Source organism: Siniperca chuatsi, linkage group LG6 (genome assembly GCF_020085105.1).
Source record: "Siniperca chuatsi isolate FFG_IHB_CAS linkage group LG6, ASM2008510v1, whole genome shotgun sequence".
NCBI classification, from domain to species: Eukaryota; Metazoa; Chordata; class Actinopteri; order Centrarchiformes; family Sinipercidae; genus Siniperca; species Siniperca chuatsi.
This window is the reverse complement of record NC_058047.1, coordinates 10,431,511-10,452,347: the sequence shown is the minus strand read 5'-3', so window position 1 is coordinate 10,452,347 and position 20,837 is coordinate 10,431,511. Positions and strand designations below refer to the sequence as shown.

The 20,837-nt window shown below is 38.3% G+C and overlaps 1 protein-coding gene across 2 annotated transcripts in view; it reads right to left on the bottom strand.

Annotated features, from left to right (window-relative positions):
- The window catches only part of rabgap1l (RAB GTPase activating protein 1-like), a 121,484-nt gene that overhangs the window by 90,942 nt on the left and 9,705 nt on the right, over positions 1–20,837 (bottom strand). For both annotated transcript variants that reach the window (XM_044200444.1, XM_044200445.1), the window contains exons 5-13: positions 20,304–20,478; positions 19,156–19,313; positions 18,317–18,427; positions 16,414–16,480; positions 15,967–16,069; positions 12,870–13,036; positions 7,371–7,500; positions 2,895–2,988; positions 1,305–1,455 (exon numbers count right to left, since the gene is read on the bottom strand). In XM_044200444.1, the coding sequence (XP_044056379.1) occupies positions 1,305–1,455; positions 2,895–2,988; positions 7,371–7,500; positions 12,870–13,036; positions 15,967–16,069; positions 16,414–16,480; positions 18,317–18,427; positions 19,156–19,313; positions 20,304–20,478 (1,156 nt within the window). The remainder of the gene's footprint in view (positions 1–1,304; positions 1,456–2,894; positions 2,989–7,370; positions 7,501–12,869; positions 13,037–15,966; positions 16,070–16,413; positions 16,481–18,316; positions 18,428–19,155; positions 19,314–20,303; positions 20,479–20,837) is intronic.

Genomic DNA, 20,837 nt, shown 5'->3' with positions numbered 1-20,837 from the left:
GTGTAACAATGAAAGTTCAGAACTGTTTAATAGCCTGGTACCCAATTCCAGCTCAGTATGTATGCCAATGGAAAAAACGTTCAGCTCTCTGGCCACTGAAGCTTTGACCTTAAACCTTTAACTTTGACTATGACCCCCTTACTGCTGGTTGCCTGTAATATCGGTAAGAACAATTTGGGTGTTTATGCTACCTATTTTGGATGACATGTTTACTGTTACTTTGTTCTAGTCTTGCACAAGTTGTAAGTCATTCTGGAAAAGAACAAAAAAAAGTGAAAGAATTGTGTAAATTGTAAACTACAATCCAGTTGTGTTGTTAGTGGTGCTTTCACCCACCTAATCTGGTTTGGTTCAAATCAACTCAAACAGGCAAAGTTAAACTGCACCAAGTAGGTTATATGTGAACACAGCCCGAAGAACACCCAACAGTTAAATACTAAAGGTCCAAAAATTCACTTTGAATTCTCGCAAGCTCCCTGAGAGGCCAAGGGCCAACACGAGCTATAATAGTCCTAAGACAGCCCCACCTGCATTTAAATGTCACAGCTAAATGAGAGTGTTCTCCGACAAGACACACAGTTCAGAGGAACAGCTTTAATGACAATAACAATATCAGTGATGTTTGTACTCTCAGACATACTACAGTAGACACAATAAGGAAAAATATTTCCCAATTTATTTTCATCATACTGACATGACACAACCATTCACACCACTCATCTCGTTTCCACCAAAACACAACCAAGACTTGCACTATATCTATATATAACTACTATATGGTGAAGGAAACATCCACACACAGAGAAAGATAAAATACTTTCAACAGTGTGTATGCTAAAGGTTCCTATCTCCATAGACAAACAAGTGAAATTAATGGAATGATATATGATATGATATGCTAATATTATCTAGAACTTGTGAGAACACTGTTTTCCATATTTTAAGTTTACATGGAGTGATGAATACAGAGCAGGAGGAGAGAAGCCACACATATACCCGGTAAGTTAAAATAACTCTTGACTTTCGTTAGGAGTCACTTTTTGAGCTAATGCCGAGACATGAAATCCAGTGGAAACCAATAATAGCTTGTTGGCGTACCAGCCCTCAGCTCAGGATATGATAAAAAAATGTTTGGAAATTGAAGTTAAGTACACACAGCCATTTGTGTATGAGCAGTCTGCAAACATTCTGGATGTGTTTTGTATCAGCTAACATACTTCCACATAAAAACAAGAGAAATGCGTACAGTAAATGCAACTTGTTATAAGCAGTTGTCCCTCCCTGGTCTGTGTGTGTGCCTTTACCTTGGTGATGAGGATGCGGTAGTGCTCAAGCAGGTCGTGGTTGTCGTGGCAACCGGTCAGCAGCTGCCAGACTTCAGCTCTGAGTGGCTCAGGAATGCCACTGCGAACCAACGAGGGCAAACCCTTCGGACGAGTGGACAGGTTCCCATGCCTGATACACACACGCAGAAGTAATCCATTATTTTATAATCTCACTTAATCCAATTCAGCCACTTTAAATATTAATTTGAAGTGCAGCTGGACAGATTTGATAATTGTTTTTTTATTATGTCCTTTATGTGTAACGGTGACATTTGTGCAGTGACAGTATGAAGACCAATTGAGTTATGCGACTGTCACACTGAAATACTCATGTTATATTAACTGTACCAAGTACAATACTGTCGTGTATTAGAGTTGAGTATTAACTGCAGTGCTGCCATGCTGTAAGAGTTCTCCCACATGAGGAAATATCTTGCTTTTGAAAACACACTGTCAGCTCTTTTTAATGATGCTTGAAATCTCATCAGAATGCATTTATTGAGGCCATATGAAATCAGTTTTCCAATAAACTACTTCACTTCATTGTGCTGATGCAATGGCAAGAAAACAGGCTGTGAAATCAAATGAAAAGCCCAAAACATCTTTCATTCGGTTAATTATGCCAGTGTCTGTATCTAAAGCTGTATGAATCAATGCTGGTTGTTATGAAAATTGTTGTAGGTGCTATAGCAGATAAATTAATGGCTGTATCTGAAAGGAACTGTTTTCCATACTAAGTGGGATGATAAAAACAATCAAACTGAGGACCCCAGCCCTGTACTATAAATCACAGTCTGTATGAAGCAGGGTTTGCCTGATGTGTCATGTTACAGTGTTTTTACACAGGACGAAGAGCTAAAATTCATGTTTCATATGATTGCATTTATGACACCCCCATGGTATATTTACTCTAGTTCACGCTCCATTTTCTGTTTACACTGTTTTCCTTGCTGTATCCCTTTGCAAGTTGGTGCTGCTGTGATTTATTCACAAGTTACTTGAATAAATTGGGCAATGTAAATTTTTTTACCCTTAAAACTTTCACGTTTCTTTAAATCTAGATAAATATTGAGCATCTGCGTGTTCCAATACTGTATTTAATTTTTAGAATGCTTGATTTTTATCATTATAATTTTAAATATTGCTCTTTACAAAAAATTGACACATTCTAGATGTCTTGTGCAAATGTTTTTAACATTTAACTGAAACTGACATTTTTGGCACAGCTGGAAACACTTTTGAACAAAAGGTTTTCATTTGAGGGTAAATTGTGACTCGATCTCCCTCTATTTCTCCACCATTCACCTCTAAACCATCTCCCTATCAAACCCCCCAATTTTATCGCCATTTCTTCTTGTCTTTCTCTACATTTTCCACTCTTTCTTCTTTTAGATCATCCAGCTATATACAATTCCATAATCTCAATATTTCTCTTTATCCTGTGTCTCATTTTCCTCCCTGTTTCTACCTCTCTCTGCCCAGCTTCCAACTGTCTTGCACCATCTAAATTCATCTAAATTTTAATAATTCTCAATTTCCTTTTCCTTTCTGTCTCTTTTGAAATCTTACCATCTGTTGAGTATTCCTCCCCAGGACTCCAGGATTTTCTCAGGACAGTCTTTAGAAACGTCTCCTGTCCCACTGGAGATTTCACTGTCACTATCTGCAAGAAAACACAAACGCACCCAGATATTAACAGACATTTAGAGCATAAATGGATCATTTCTGATACCCGTAACCTTTGTCCATGAGAATACAGTACTCAGAACAACACCTTGTTGACAAGGCCTTTAACATTGTCTAAAACTGAGTGTGCTGTGCTGTCTTTGTATTTAAATGTTACTCACAGTATTAAGTACTCAGTCAAAGGCAACAGGACACGTTGTTATGTCTTGAAAGTGATGAAACATCTTCAAGACCAGTCTCTATAAGGCAACTGTATTGCACATTTTAAAATCTGTTAATATTGATACCACACACTCAAATGGAGGAAGGAGTGCCTGTGCAGTGCCTACACTTTCCATTATTGCTGTTCTTCTGTCTGGTGGTTCGTGAGGCAGACAAGAGGCAATCAGCACAGCGAACCACTTGTGTTTAGATGCAGACGCACTAATTGACTGTCTGGCCTGCTCTGCTGCTGGAGAGATGAACTGATCCCCAGACAGAGACAGCCCACTGGAACAAACACACACACAGTCCACACAGAGATTCACACAGTATTTCCAGCAGATATACTGATAACATGTGTGGTTCATAGTACTACGTGTGTATGTATGTATATATTACACACAAACAGATGCAGAAATCTATTACACATGAAAAAAAAGGAGACGAGACACAAATATAAAATTGGATAGTTAAAGTGACTTACACACGCACATACTGTCGTTTTGGTCCAGGGTTAAGTCTAATAATCTATCTTCTCCTTAAACTCTTAAATTTAAACAAATGTAGACAAAGCTTTTTCTATTAATTCTGGTCTATAAATACAAAACAAATACTTACCCCTCTTATTGGTCTCTAAACACTTATCTTTTTTCATTCTATCCCATGACCTAGATGACTGATTATTCATAAACAAAACTTACTACAAATGTGTCTTTTTTGCCCTTGTCTTTAAATAAAACGAAGGCTTGCTTGATTAAATTATGTCATGACATCCTGATGGTCTAGATGTAATAAATACAATAGGTGTTTCCATAACATTGTTATTCCATAACAACAAAACCAAACAGCAACAGCCCTCAAAAGTGTTCATTCAAAATCATTCACTCCCACTCAAGCCTTTACTAAGGCCATGACATTAAATAAGGAGTTAAGACATTTTCCTCTAGAACATGCAGCCACTATGCTCAATGCACTGCTGCTCCTATACATCCTTACAGCCTCAGCAGGAGTTTTTTGAGGTCTTTATAAATGCTTGATGAGCCCTTCAAATAGTTCAGACCCAGCACAAAGCTGCTGCCTCTGTCCTCAGATTGGCTTAGACCACGTGGCGAGGAAGCGTGAGTCCAATGCCACTGCCAATTTACCAGGTGATGAAAGAAACTGAAGACGAGGGCCATTACTGTTACCTTTTAATCTGGAGAGGGGCTGTGCATTCACTGTAGGATTACTTTCACATAGGATCTCTCTAATGTTGAAGCCACTAGTGGATTGGTTTTGTCAGCATTAAAGTGAGCAGAAATCCCCTACTAGTGCCATGAAGATGTTCTATCTTTAATATGTTGTATTATGCAGATACAGGATAGTTTCACTTATTAACGATAAATGATGTCACACTGGGGTTGATCTTTGACCTTCTGGGTAAAAAAAATGTCATCACTTCTTCATTGTATCCCATTAAACATCTGCATGAAATTTTGTCATAATTACCGCATCAATTCTTGAGTTATGGCCAAAAACGTGTTTGTCAAGGTCTTTTTGAGGTCAAAGTGACCTTGACCTTTGAGTCAGAAGTGTCACCAATTCATTGTCCGACCAACTGTGAAATATGGTCAATTCTTAAGTTATGGCCAAAAACATGTTTTGTGAGGTCACAGTGACCTTTGACAACCAAATTCTAATCAGTTCATCCTTGTGTCGAAGTAGATGTCCTAGCTTTCCTGAGATATTGATTCACGAGAATGGGACGGACGTCCGGACGGACATACAGACATACGTACATATGGACGGACAACCTAAAAATATTGTGCCTCAACAACTACAAAGCATGCTGTGAAAGGAAAAGCTAAGAAAAAAAAGAGAGAATGAGTCAGCTTCAGGCCTATTTTCCACATTGCAGCTTCCAAGAAGAAAGAAAGAAAGAAAGAAAAAACATCCACATGAATTGAATGGTTTTCTGGCCATGGTTTTCTCACAGGGTGGCATCTAAACTGGGAGTGTATTCATTTGTACTTACAATGAGGCTCACCTCCAGCTCCATGGCCCTGAGCACCTCTAATTTTCAACTCTGGGGGAGTAAAGGGACGTTAAAGAAAAAGCCCTCTGAATGGCTTCCACAGTGCCAGGTGAAAGCCATCAGCTCCGGCCTTGGTGGCTGACTCATGGCTTTGGGCAAGTCGGCAGCTAGACATAGGAGAAACGACTTTTGCCTCCCACTCTGTTAATACCTTTTAGTGCTTCAAAGTAAAAAAGTACGAGACTGTTAGACTAACTTAAATTTAGAAAAACATTTTTCCAAGTTCCAAAGTTTTGATTTCATTTTGAAAAATGGATGTTTTGTTCGAGGTTTATATTTTCTATGTTCACATTCATATGGGCTGAGGTCAGTATTCCACTGTAGTGCTTTGATCATCATACCAGAAAACTGCAGTCTTTTGTAAAAAGCTGTTAAAATGTCATAGGCTAACAGCTAAATGAACATAGAAATGTGCACCTTCATCCAAACCAACATCATGTAGCGTGCAGTCTGAATTGTGGCCAGGCCTAATCTGCGACACCTGCACACCCGAGCCAGGGGTCAGGTGGAAATGCCAGTCCTGTTTATATTAGTAGGCTGAAACTGGCTCATGTTTGGGAACCACTGGAGTCTAAAAGCCAGTGTTGGTGCTTTTAATGTTACTGCTGTTTTGCCTCCATTCCTCTAGCATAGCTGCCATTATTGACAGGAACATTTCCACGCTGCTCTGGCTTGTCACCTAAACTGGACATGTTTAAATTTAATGGATTCAGTGTCTAATTCAAGAAACTTACAGGGAATTGATATCACAAGCAACATGGTATGATAAGTGACTCTATTCTGATTGATGATGGTTGATGCCAAGTGGTTTGTTTGCATCGATGCATTGGTCAAGAGCTATGTTTGGAATGATAAAATTGTAATTTTTTTTTGTCTTTCATATTATTGTCATTTTAGCACATTTAAACAACTGCTGCTATTTAACTGGTTATAAAGATTATATAATGAAACATAAAACAAAAAACAAGCATCCATGGTCAGGTCTGCTTGACTGAAGGCAGCTGTTCATTTTACCCAAAAAGGGCGTGTGGGGGTGTTTGATACTGCAGTGCTATAGTGCTAAAAGCCAACAAGCCCTAACAGGATTGGGCCAGGCTTCACACAAAACCAATCATGTTTGACGCACAAGCACACACACACACACACACACACATAGTTATCAAAACCCCTGAGATTCTGCCTACAGTCATTGCTGTTCACACTGTAACATACACACACACACACACACACACACACACACACACACACACAAACACACAAAATCAGTTGTAAAACACAGAATACACGCCCTTTCTTTCACACATATGCAAACAAACACACACTCAACCTCACTCCCCACAATCTATCCACATGGTGTTATCACATGCCTTGCCACACTCACTTACACACGACCCACATAAACATGTTCAAACAAACAAACACAGCCCTGCCAATGTTTGTGTCTAAACAAAATTTAACTTCACTGTTGATTCATGTCAGCCAATCTATAGTACACGTGTGCTTGTGACAAGGCCTTGCTACAACAAAAACAAAAAACGTGTATTGGTGGTAAACCTCTATTTCAGACTGAATATATGGACACATGATCTAATTTAGATGAAGCGTACATGCCACCCAGAAAAAAAATGGAAATGTATGCTCCCACTGACAAGCTATTTGTGGTAAAGCTATTCTTTTCTTTTTTGTACCTGTGAAGGTTCACAGAGGTGTCTTGTTTTTCTCTGATATTAAAGGCAATGAGGAATTTGTACAGCGCTATGCAATGTGAGGTCGCATTTTTCAATCATGCAAGATTTGGAATACAAATGAACACTGACTTGAGGTATGCGCACATGTGAATATATACAGTATGTGTGTGTATTTGGGCGGAGGCATTCTGATGAAGAATTCTGGCATCTTATCAAACATGTACAGAGAGAGAAAGCCTATGTGGCTTTTCAAAGTTTAAAAGAATTTGCATTATTGGTGATTATGTACTATGGTATAGTTAGTATGAATTGTATATGATTAACTAAGAGTAAGAGGTGTAGAAACCAAGCAACTGAGGAAAGAAGGAGAGTGAAAAAAAAGAGAAATATCCATACCTTCATCAGCCTCTTCTTCCTCAGTGGGCGAGGCCAGTTGTCCTCTTCCTTCATTGCTTCTCTCTGCCTCCCTTTGAAGACTCACCACCTCATACACAGCATCGCGCTGACCCACTCTCTCTGGTGCCTGCTGTATACATACACACATACAAACACATGCATAAATACATACACACAGTCAGACTTATTTCAATTTAGAAGTTTTTTGGTGAAAAATCTTACGTATAAATAAAAATAGAAAAATCATCAATCTTAAAGAAAAATATATTTAAAAAAAAAATAATATAATTAATAATGCTAATATACAGTATTAGCAAACTTAGAGTTGCAACTGGCAATAAAATGTTGCTATGTTGACCACAGAATGATTGACAGACATTTGCAGTGCAGTTTTGCAAATTTATATTAAGCTATATGGATCATAAATACAAATGTGAAGATGTACACTGTTGTCTCTTTATAGACATTAATAGCATGTGCTGCTTTAGTTAGGAGGTACAAACTGTGACCTAAATGTTAACACAAAAGCAACCACTCTGACAAATTTGAAAAAATAAGTTGATCAGCAGGTTTGACAAGTAGTGTTTTCTGTTGCTTATAGGTACAAATACATTTTTAAAAAAGCCTTGTTTGACTAGTTATTACTGTGACTAGTTAATTACTAGTGAACACAGAGATGCTTATCTTCTGTAAAGTAATTCTTGTTAATTATATACTCCATGTGAGCAGCCCCCAACAACGTACAGTACTTCATAAAAGAACTGACCCAAACAACTAGGGTACATCAGCGCCAGACAACCAGATGCTACAGGGGTTCGAGAGGCTCAATGAATGTCCAATAAAGAGCTTTAAAATGCTTTTACATACAGAGATCACTGATGCCTTCAATCACACGAAAGCTAGGAGGAGGAGGATTATCCAGTGTGAAAGTGTTCATTTACAGCATTAAGGACAAAGGCTATATTAAGGCAGCCAAAGAAGCACCAGAGCCATGGACTTGCACAGAGTTCCTCCAGCCAGTATACCATCCATTCTCATTTGTCCAGGATTGACAGCAGTCCCAGCCCCAGAGAGAACACCTGCAGGTATCCTTGTGACAGTATGAGATTGGCAGTGAGGTTAAATCACAAAAAGGCAATCAGCATGACCATCCTTAGACCTGACATTGACCAACTGTCTGACCAATCCGTCAGGCCAGAGCTCACTGTCCCACCAGATGACACGAAAAAGACCCATGAGGAATTGGGGAAGAGCACTACCATCTGCAGCAGAGAGCCTGCTGCAACTGAACTGAGGTTGGATGCCAGGATTTTTCAGGCCAGCCCCTCAGTTAAGCCATCAACCTAGCGGAAGTCACAGTGGTGAACAAGAAAAGCCATATAAAACCACAGACAGCCACTGGCAGCTAACAAGCTGACCACGCACTACCTGCTCAGTGCAAAATGATGACGGGTATGGATAGAGTAAGAAAATGTAAAAAGATAGAAAAATTGTACAGAATGAACTGTTTATGTAAAACGATTCAGCCAACTATCATTGATTGAATAGGAGTGTGTTTTCACTATGTTCTCTTATTTTTGTAGCAAAAGGTTGTTGAGACTTGGTAGACCATCCCTGTATTTCTTTGGTTTAAGATTTTTCTTATCCCGGCTACTTTTCAGTCATGAAATGCATTTTGCATTGTGCATTTTGTGTGAAATTGTGTGTTGGAACATACACTCAAATGAATAAAATAAATAATCAATAAATTATTTTCACTCAGGAGTTAGTAAACCGAAGTAAGAATAAAACTCTATACTTACTATACTAGACTTGCATTCGACAGGCAGATATCTAGGACTAGTGTAAATGGGATGCCCATGTTGCTCTGTTTCTGCTGGGCAGATACCATTACAAAAGTTTAGGCTAACACATAACCAGTATTGTATAACAATGATCACTACAACAAGTTTTTAAGTGTTCTAACATTTTTAAGTCTTTTAACTACTCCTTAAAGCCATTATAATGGACTAAAGAAACGCACAAGAGAATTAAGACACAAGAAGACTTGACCATGAGTGTCATAAGCTACTGATGTTAATTTCTGGTCTATTCAATTACTGCTGTTGTCTCTCCTCCACCTGGTAGAATGGATCAATGAGCTGCATTGATCTGCCCACTTGCATGGTGTCTAATGATTAACTCAAGTCAGTGATGAGAGCACAAATTGATAGATAATATTAAGCCTGGCTAATTTCTAGAGAAAATCCGAGGAGGTTTAGGTAACAAATGAATTAACACTGATAACATTGTGACAGAAATTTGGGACAAAGAAGGCACAGCATCATCTACTGTGGATTTATATTAAGAAAAAGAAAGAAGAGAAAAAAAGGATTAGCCAACATTGTTTGTTGATACATAAAGAAAGAACAGCTCTCTCTGCTAAATGTTATTCTGTGAGATGAATACCATTTTACCCCACAAAATAACAGGACTGCTTTAACAGTTAATGGGTCTTTGTAACATCACCAAGTGTTTTTCGGTTACAAAGCAATCTTCGACTGTTGTCATCTTAAACAAGGGTGGCATTTCTCTCAAAAACCACTGGTATCACTCTGCAGTTTGTTCCATCAATTTCTGAATGCTGGCTCAAATTTTTACTTGCTTATCTTAAAAACATACAAACTGGTAACTGATATTTAGATTTTCTTTTTTATATTCCAGCATCTAGAATAAATTTGTTCACTTGCAGAAACATGTATGTAAAGCTCAAATTTTGTATAGATGAATGTTGAAGGGCTACCTTTCAGAAAATCCAAAATCTTTAATATTGCTTTTGGAAAGAAATGTACATTTTCTTCAGTCCTAGTCTTGACTTAGTCTCAACCCTGTGTAACTCTGGTCTTGACTTGAACTTGACAAGACTCAATCTTCAAATCAACAGCTTACAGCCCTGACAGGTTTGTTTCCCAGTAAAGCAGACACCAAATACATTTTCCAGGCAAGCAGACACAGAAAACATTCTGAGAAGTTGGCACAGATAATGATTCCCTGGTACTCCAGCTGGCTAATGACAGTTTTTGGCAAAATAAGACAATAGGACTACATATTCATTTATATGTGTGTATCACCTCTGATTGCCATCTTCCACAAAAAACATCCACAAAATATTATCTTTTAATTAGCTCTTAACCACAGCACCAGTCCAACACTCTTCCATTTACTGAGGAGATAACTAGAGAGGCAATCAGGCAGACGAGTCAGACGGCCGCTGTTAATTACCCACATGCCAATAATGAGACAGAGCCTCTTATTAGCTCCCTACAATCCAAAGCTTCCCCACACTCCACTGCTTTGCCAGCTCCCCACAGCCTACTAAAGAAGATCTGCTTTTTAACAGGAGAGAGGAAGCTTACAGCTTTACTGTATTTTTTTAAGCACCTGCAGCAACTGCTAAGGCTGGGTGTCCTTGTGTTGGTGGGAGGTATGTGAATGTGCATTCTTCACTCTGTCTCAGCACTTTTTAATCAGACAAGTTATGAGGAAACTCAAAAGGGCAGACATTTCAGGGTGTGTTATGTTTGTCATGAAGGATACAAATGTTGCTTTACAACTATATTTTACCGTACAAAGATATCTGACAGAAATTGTGTTGTAGGAGGGGGAGGGAATAATATGTTGAACATCAATTCACCAGCTTGACAATGAGAGGCAGACTAAAAGAGGAGGCAAAAGTGGGAGATGCACAGATGGAAAGAGAGAAATGAAAGTCAGCTGATGAGACATTTGCATCTTTCAGCACATATCTTTAGCTCTTACAACAACCAAATGTTTCAGCTCTCTTGGGTACAGCATTTGACTGGTCACTGACACACCATCGCCTTTTCAAGATGCCTGCTCTGACCTCCTCCTCCACTCCACACATCCTCTAAGCTGCCCATCCACTTACTCCATTTTCCCTGGGTCTTTGTGGAGAGCTTGGGCTGAGATGGCAAGCGATGCCGTTTTGGGCTGTAAAGCCCTTTGAGACATATGTGATATTAGGCTCTATCAATAAACTTGACTTGACTTAAATAACCTTGTGAAAGCAATATGGCTGACAACTTTCTGTGCCAGAGGTCTCTCCTCAGACTATTTCAGTTCTTTTATTTATGCCATTACATTTTTATATTTAGTTTATTTTTTACTATTTGGAGCTCTTATTACAATAAGGACAGTGGTTTGGAATGCTTTGGGCAATCATGATATAATGAATTGGCTCTGTTATATACATTGACAAATAATATCAAAGGTGTTCTTTCCTTAATTATAACATAAACAAATCATTATCACATTCATTTTAAGATATTAGTCAAACTTCTGTCAACAAATCTGATTAAATGCAAACTGGCAAAAACGTCTTTATGATAAATATTAAACCATCTTCTTGATCATGCATACATGGACGCGTGAAGTAGGGGCGCTGCAGCGCCCCCTAAAACCAGGCATTATGAAAGTCATCAATTGATAAAAAAAAGTTTCAAGTTATATAATGTTTCCCCTTTCCTACTGAGATATAGGTTATATGTGTAGTACACAAGTATTTGTGGTTATTATTAGATTTCTCGTGATGTGGACTCGCAGCAGGTCGGAGCTTTTCTATCGCGCGCAAACACATTGGTGTCTTAGAGGAAGTATCCCACTGAATAACCTGGTAACCTGGTCATGGGTCACATCTCTCGCCCGCATTCAGGCACCTTTTCAATCTCTCTTCCTCTCCTTGCAGTTCTCATGCATTAGTTCAGTGTTGTTGCCTGTGTAGTTGCTTTGGCTGCTTTGACATACAGTATGCTGGTGTTCAGGTCTGCTGTAGAGTAAAACGTTGTAAAACTGTTGTAAATTGTTGTTAATAACTATTATATAAATTATCCTGACCATTCAATAAACCAAAAACCATGAATGTCACCCTGCATTTAGTATGATGTCATTATATAGTTTCTCTCAGCACCTCCAACTCTGACTGACTTCCAGCTTCCCCGTATACAACTGAAATCATTAAGAAAACCAACCAATTAGGGCAATAATATCTACTATCACAATATATGTAATTTTTAGGGTGCTATCAATACATATTGAGATATAATAAGGTTTATTATATCTGGTCTCTGATTCAAGGAACCTTATCATTTCTACCGACTAGTGGGCAGTTTTACACTCTGTTTTGCACTTATTTTCACTCTCTATGATATTTACACCTTGATATCACATGGGTATTGTCTCAGGAGCCCACCTACCAATCATCAAATGGGCTAAAACTTTTAAAAGGCAAATATTCTACCACTGTCCTGATCTAGCAATTGACAACCAGAAATCAACCAGGTTACAAACCAGAAGCCCACCAATCTCTTTATTTAATTCGTAGTTAATTAGTCAAGCAGTCAGACTGTGGTTTAAAGAGAGATTTGAACCACAATGGGCATATGTAAAGTATGAAAGTGGGTGCAGGTTCTGTGAGGGTTGTAATAGTTGAAGTAGAGATACCTGTCTGAGTTTGAGGTAGAAGGTCTCACTGAAGGTCTTGCGACTGAAGTACCAAAAGCGTTCGTTTGATGGATATACCCTGACCAGAGTTTCCAGCAGGAAGCGAACTGGCTCCACTACCTCGGTGACTACCAGGTCCGCTGCCACTGTCATGTAGACCTGCTTATCTGGAGCAAACCAGAAAGAAAAAGCAAAACAACAAAAAGACCATTTTACTGTGGAGGCATTATGCAAGACTTGTTTCTTACTTAATATGAATTAATCTCTGTAAAAGAGAACACTGATTTCAGTCAGTGAAGCCCATTTACCTATTGTCCATTGTTTATATAATAAAAAGTTTGAATTACAGTGTTAGGTAGACATGATAAACAGCTCTAGGTGCAGTGCAGCTTTCAGAGCATTCAAAGTGTAACCAGGTTATGAATTGTCCACCAGCCAAAAGCTGGTATTCATTAGTAAGTCTGAACCAACCTCTTTGGCAAAAAACCAACCATTATTTATGAAGGCCATGTTTTTTCTTTTTCAAAAAATACTCAGAGCTTGTAAAACAGTCTAACTTTACAATGAATTTAGAAATCCATAAATGTAACTGAGATTTCGCTATTCATCTGACTGGCTTCTACTGGGAGGCAGGAAATCCTCGCCATGTTTGCTGTGGGGATGCCACACCCCCTAGTGGATAAGAACGTAACATTAATGTCCCCAACTTCACAACTTAAGCCTATAAATTAATTTGTTAGAAGGAAAAAGTGCTAGATGAGCCCTGGAATTTAACAAACTTTTCAGTTTTCATAGTACATCAGAGGTTTTGGTTTATACAACAAGAACTTCATACACAAAGAGATGTGAGCCTCAAACTAACTAACATAACACTTCTGTTCTGGGGACAGTCTAATTAAAAAAGGAGAAATAAATAAATGGAGAAGAGACAGAGAAGTTATTTCACAATAAGGAGGTTTTATTATTTTAATCAACTTGTGGAGGGACAAAAAAATAACTACCAGCAAGTAGCAAGCGCAAACTCCTGGTTTAAAAATAATATATATATTTTTTTTTTGGGGGGGGGGTGACTTGTTTGAAGCTTCAGACACTTTTGGCACTGGTGCTTAAATACTTACTGCTTATTGTAATAAAGACATGTCTTTAGATGGTTCATGCTCCCCAAGTGTTGGCTACAAGTCATATTAAGAGTTATGGTAAACGGTAAATGGTACTTGTATAGCACCTTTCTAGTCTTCCGACCACTCAAAAGCTCTCTACATTTAATGTCATTCACCCCATTCACACACATTCATACACTGATGGCAGGTGCCAACTACTCATCAGTACAAAGAAACTAACTCATTCACACACACTCACACCAAAAGGCACAGCCTTCAGTATCTTGCCCAAGGGCACTTCGACATGTGGGCTGTCTCCCAGTAAAATAAAGTTTAGCTATAGTAGATAAAGTATGCTAACTTATGTACAGATTGTTATAAGGAAGAATAAACAAGACTATTTAAGCTTAATTTTTGCTGCCATTGTGTGCAAATTTTCACCAGAGCTTGAATAACTTAATCATTGATCCATTAACCAATTACTTGCCTTGCTCACATGAAACTAATCAACAAGAATTTTGACCCTGACCAGTGCTTCCAGAGGGAACTAGTTTCAAAATCTCCACTTCACACATGATATCACACGTGATAAAGTATAAAAAAACTTTCAAACACTGCATCAATTGCTTCTAATCAAACTTTTAAATGGTATTTCTCTTCTATAAATTATTTAACTATTTAACTAGAAGTGTGATTTTACAAAGTTTTCGTAACAACTATAAACTACGTCTCTGACTTCTCTCTGCCAGTAACACACACACACACACACACACACACACACACACAAACGTGTGTTGAAGTTATTCTCATGACTGACTCCCATGAGGTAGACTGCTTTGATAGACCTGCCATCCACCTTCAAGTCAAATTCTCAGAGCCTTCGAGTCAGCAAGTTGCCAAGTGGTCTGGTCAGCTTGTTAGCTGTAATGGATTTGGTGAGGCAAGCTCTCTGCCTGCCCTGGATACACTCCACTGGGATCCAGGATTTTTTAATTTTTGTGTGTGTACCTAAATCATGAATATTTTTAATGTTCTTGTTCAATTCAGGTTCTAGATGTTAATATTCAGAAAACAGTGATGACCAAATCAATAAACCCTCCCTCTTTCTCTAACTTAATAACTACATTTAGAAGTATTACATCAACTGAGTATATTATCAGTATATATTATTTGTGAGTGGAATAGAATAATCCTGCATATTGCAGTATTTAATGTCCTCAATGTTTTTGATCCAATAACATATACATGTGTTGTATATATGTTATCAACTTGTGTTATGAGGAGCCTTATCATGCCAAAGAGTCAATAAAAAGGAGCAAAGTGTATAAGACCTCCACAGCTATAAGAATGCCAGACAGGGCTGCAAAGTGAATTGTATAATAATAATCTCCTCAAAATGCTGCTTTTAATTCTATTTCTCACACGAGTGAGTGTCCACAGCTCTCTTGGCTCTGCTGCCTGACACGATGTGTTCACGCTTCAATGTGCAAAAAAATGCAAAGCTTTGTCAAGCAATGGGTCACAAGGCCAGGTACGAGACTATGTTATGCTTGAGAATGGATGAAGGCAATTATCACATCCAAGCTGCAATGCAAGCGCTGCATAATTCCCAGACGTGACCTTGAGTTTTATGCAGTCCCACATCTCATTTGTGACAATAATGTATGGAAATAATTCCTACTTCATATGTATGTGTACAACCAGTAAACAGGCACTGGTGGGTTCCACTTGGCACAGACTATAAATGCAGCAAAACAAGTACTCAAAAAGAACCAAACTAACATTTTACTGGCAGCCAACAAATCGCTGCTATGTGCACTAGAATTAGTGAAAAAGGAAATTGCATTGAAACATTTTACCAACAAGTGTTTATGCATTGTAACTTAATTTGTAAGTATTAAAGTTAATTTTGAAGTCAAAAGGTTGCTAATTTTGCTCAGTGACATACAACTGCAACTGTGTGACATAACAGTTAGAGGGACAATAACTCGCCTCACCTTTAGGTGTGTCTTCATTCAGCGGCTGGAAGACCGCCATGTTGGGGTTCCATGTTCCTGTGATCACATAGGCCTTCCCATCAGAGCTCCTCCCCATCGATTCCTGTGCAAGTATTAATGCATGGCTTATGTACTTTTTATAAATTACAAGACATTTAAGGTTTTTGTAAAATTATTAATTGAAAAAAATAAATACAAATATAAACTGGGACAAAGAAACTGAAAAAAACAAGGGTGAAGGAAGTACAGTACTTGGCCAATAATAAGTGGGTGAATAGATTATTAACCTGCAGGTCTGGTAACACTGGATGTGCAAATTTAGGTCTAACCAAAAAAATAAAAAGGCTGATATGTTATTTGATAAGACAGGTATGCCGCTCTCAGCTGTCATGAGGTACTGTTAACTGTATCTCACCAATAAAATGAGCTAAGGTGGGTTCTGCTCACCATGTCCAGTAAATGCATGTTGCTGTTGCAGACTTTCTGTCCTGGACTCAGCAGCATCCCAAAACACCTAGAAGGAAGACACAGGAGTTAATATTACAAATCAATAATTACTAATTCCACTGCAGCGTTACAGTCTGCATTCAATAGCAGAGTCTAGTTGTTGGAAGTTAGTTGGGACGGAAACGGTAACTGGAATATGGAAACAAAATCAATTAACCAAACTACACTCATAATGCATTATAATCTTTCAGGTATTTCAGCTATTAAGCTGACACTAGACACAAGACTGCAAGAGCCAGTATTGCGCATTGGGCAAGTCTTATATTATCTTGGCCAAAATTTTAATTATCTTGATAACCTGTCAAGATAATTAAAATTTTGGCCAAGATAATATAAGACTTGCCCAATGCGCAATACTGGCTCTTGCAGTTCTTAAAAGAATGTAGCCTAGCATGTCTAATCCCTTCAGAGTGTTAAAACACCCAGCTCTCCCTGCCACCACTGGCCTGGAGCAGACCTGGACAGGATGTGCTATGGCCTGACCCCTTCAAGTATAAAATTCGTCCATCAAGTCCTCCATCAAATCTATACTAAAGCAACATGGTTTATGCTGTTTCCAGTACATTACACCACTCCAACATAATCACTTGTTATAGTAAAGTCCCTTCAACTTTAGGTTGGAGGTGCCATCATGTGGTCAGCATGGGAATCTCTCAGTTTCAGAAATGCATTACATAAGAATACATTTACAGTTAACCCAGCACTAACCCAGGATAGTTCATATGGAGTTTGAAAGATATGGGTGAAGTGTCTTGCCAAGTGACATTTCAACAAGATCAGTAAGCGTGGATAGAAAGACTTCCAGGTAAAAGGCAATGTTTTCCAAACAAAGGTGTCATTCAGCTATTCAGGATTAACACAGAACATAATGTACTGCTTCAACACAACTCATGATGCAAAACCATACAGCATTTCAAAAGAATTAACCATTAAGACAATTACAAAAATGAATATTAAAGTGTTGTCGAACATGGGCCAACACCTCAGAAAGGATCAGTTCTAAATAATAGGGGTTTTAATCGACACTAAAAATAAAGGAGAGGACAGGTGTCTAGCTCCCTGTGATAGCAATAGGAGGGAATGGGAATGAAGAAGAAAAGGGGGAGTGATGAAGATGACCTAGTTCTTTGGTGCTGTCATAAAAACGAGAGAGACTGCAGGAAGTCAAAAGTAATTTAAGTACACCAGTACTAATCTGTCGGGGCGTTATTTTTATTATGCTCTATTTGGGTGGCGTGACTCATTTTACTTTTTTTGTTGTTCTTATATTGCCTTCCCTCTGCAATATTTCAACCACTGAATGTGTGCACTGTCCTTGTGAAAGCAAGCCATTTCAAGCAGTCTGGTGCTTTCATCTGGAAAGTCATTGTATAATTTATAACAAGGCTATAGATGTTGTATGCTGTGTGTATACCCAGCATGTTTAGAGCAGTGTTTTTGAGCTCTACATCATTACCTCCTTTAGTTCAGCTCATTTGTCCTGGTGAAACAGCTGCCTTCCAAACTCTGGTGGTACAACACCAACATAGTTGAAAAGGCAAACCTCTTCTCAAAGAATAGTAAGTAAAACCAATCGTGTACAAAAACAACCCCAAAAAGCAAAGGGTTAGTGCAAGGAAGGATAGAGATGTAGACATTTGATGGCCGGCAAGTCCTGACTTTTGGAAAACCAAGTGCAAGATTAACTTGGGTAAAGCTAAACTATACAGTACATAACATTAAAATGGGGTGAGGAATAAATGCTGTATTACACCTGCGACACAGCCCCCAACCCCAATAAAGACCCCAGTGGAAGGTTACTAGGACCTTGTCATGCATCTTCTCTTTTTACAGTGATCCTCACCTCTCGATGCCCAGCTCCTTGTTGCACATTTGTTGAACTGAAACCACGACCTTCTTCTGAACACCCTGTCGCAGCTTAAAGTAAAACTTATCTCTGTCCTTAGGCACTGGACTGTGGAGAGGAAGAAGGTTATACATAACATTAGGGACTTAGATGTGATTCCATTTTGATTTTGTGTATTGTTGTACTGTGATGTTCTATGATGTATTTTAAGTGTATTTCAAATGTACCTTGTTTTATGTTATTGTTTTCTGTCTATATGCCAGTTTCTTCTTTGAAAAAAGATTAATTACCTTAGTATGACTAACCCAGTTTAAGATAAAATGTGACATGTCTTCCCTCAAGTCTTGAGTACATTATATAATATGGACATCTGCTGTGCTTTCAGAGCAGCTATTGGGCCATTTTATTTCAGAGGAGAACAGAAAATGAAAATCCATCTCTAAAATACTCAATATATGATGGCTTGTGAAAATGGAAAAATTGTCTTACTGTGCCGATAACCTTTATGCACTTTACAGATGAACAATAACAGTCAGATAAAACAGTATTGCGGCAGCACATTAAACTACCAACTTATCTGTGATACCAACAGTCCTGAGCTGACACAAACAGTATGTGTTTTTGTGTGTTTGTAATTATATCACAGAGCTTTCGTCAAAAAAATGGAATAATGAGCATACTTTACTGTAGCACCATCATATTGTCTTTTCACATATAATGTAAAAGATATGAAGATATCCACTCCTACTTTTTGTAAATTTATAAAAGCATTATACTCAGAGACACCTGTATCATTTAATTAAAGTGTGTATCTGCCCGTGTGTACGACCAAGTACCTGTAGTTGCCCTTGCCATCATCCTCTTTGATCTCCAGCGAGACAGTGAAGGTGTAGAGGTCACCGTCAGGCGGACTGGACAGTGCCGTGTCCCTGATGTCTGCCGGCCGGGAAGAACGGCGAAAGGCTGTGGAGAAACTGTACAGGATACGACTCACCTGGATGGAAAAGGAAAAGAAAAGCAGAAGCTTTATAGGACTAAAAGGAGAAGGAAGTACGAAAAGATTAGGAGGTGGGGAGGAGAAAATAACTTGTTGTTGCTTTTTAAAAAAGGATAAAATCTAATTGGAATAGACTCATCTAAACACAATAATATGCTGCAAAAGAAAATGGGTAAATAGAATCGATATACGCAAATAAAAATTAATAGGACATGAAAATAAAAGGATAGTAATAAAGACAAGAGTAGAATAGACTGGGCATTATTTAGAAAATACAAAAGAAGACAACAGTGCACTCAGCTGGTTTACCAGAGTCAGTACAGTATTATGTTTATTAGAGTCCAGTGCCTGTAGTCAGCTTCATAGTTCTGCCACTTGAGAATGAATTCACTATATACAAGTACACACTGATTATGGAGGTGTACTCTATTCAATACTGTTAATGGGTGGATGATCTTGTGCCCTCCACTCTTCTGGTATATCATGATGGCTTTAAATGATATCTGTAAGGGCAGCAACATCGCTTACTTGACATGACGTCACGTTTTTAAAAAGGAAACCAGAGGCATCTTGCTTTTCTTAACTGCCACAGACAGCAGTGTCTCATTCTCTTTCTACTTACCAACCTTGTACTTTTAAATGATACGGTGGCGGTGGAAGGCAAAATTTTGATTAACTACTCCAAATCTTACTCCAAAATGCTTTTTAATAATTCTGTTTCCTGTTCTAAACAGCTCTCTTAATCTGCTATTTTTTAGTATAATTGCGCAACATAAAGTCTTACACCTTACGTCACTGAACATCCAGTCATCTAGTGGGGTTCTGGTTTACACATCCTGGAATAAACATTTTGACAAAATCAATGCAGTCATCACCGTCCTTTAAAGCCAACTTGTATCTAAATGTTATGGGATTAAGTGCCCCATGGCATAGTGAAAACCATGTTGAGCTGCAGTTTGTAATGTGGAATACATGTTTGCAACTCACGGCCTCTTTAATGTGGCAGGAGAAGACGTGAATCTGAAAGTCCTCAGAACTCCGGTAACTCTCAGTGAAAGAGAAACAGTCACTTTCCACCGAACCCTCCCGTCCACGAGCACAGAACAGCACCTTGTAGATGGGAAATGAGGCGATCTCTGTACCTGAGGCCTGGTCCACAATCCTGAGGAGAGTTATTTTATTTTACATGTGAAAATTATGCTTTGGTCCAGACTTACAATCAGTGTAACAGTAGATTGAAAATACTAGACAATCTTTTTTTTTGTCAATAATCAATTTTAACATTTATTGTCAAGTTTTAGCTATTTTCTAGATAACCTTATCTCTTTATACCTGTGACCTGAGATCCCACAGCAAATATCCCACAGCAAATACATTTTGAAACTTTTCAGATGTTTTATGTTAACATGTAAAATTGGTATCAGATACGGTATATTATTTTGGGGTATCAATTCTGAAGTTCTGTATGGTAATGGTCTACCTCAGTAATGGCATAATTTTATTTTCAATCAAGAAATGTCA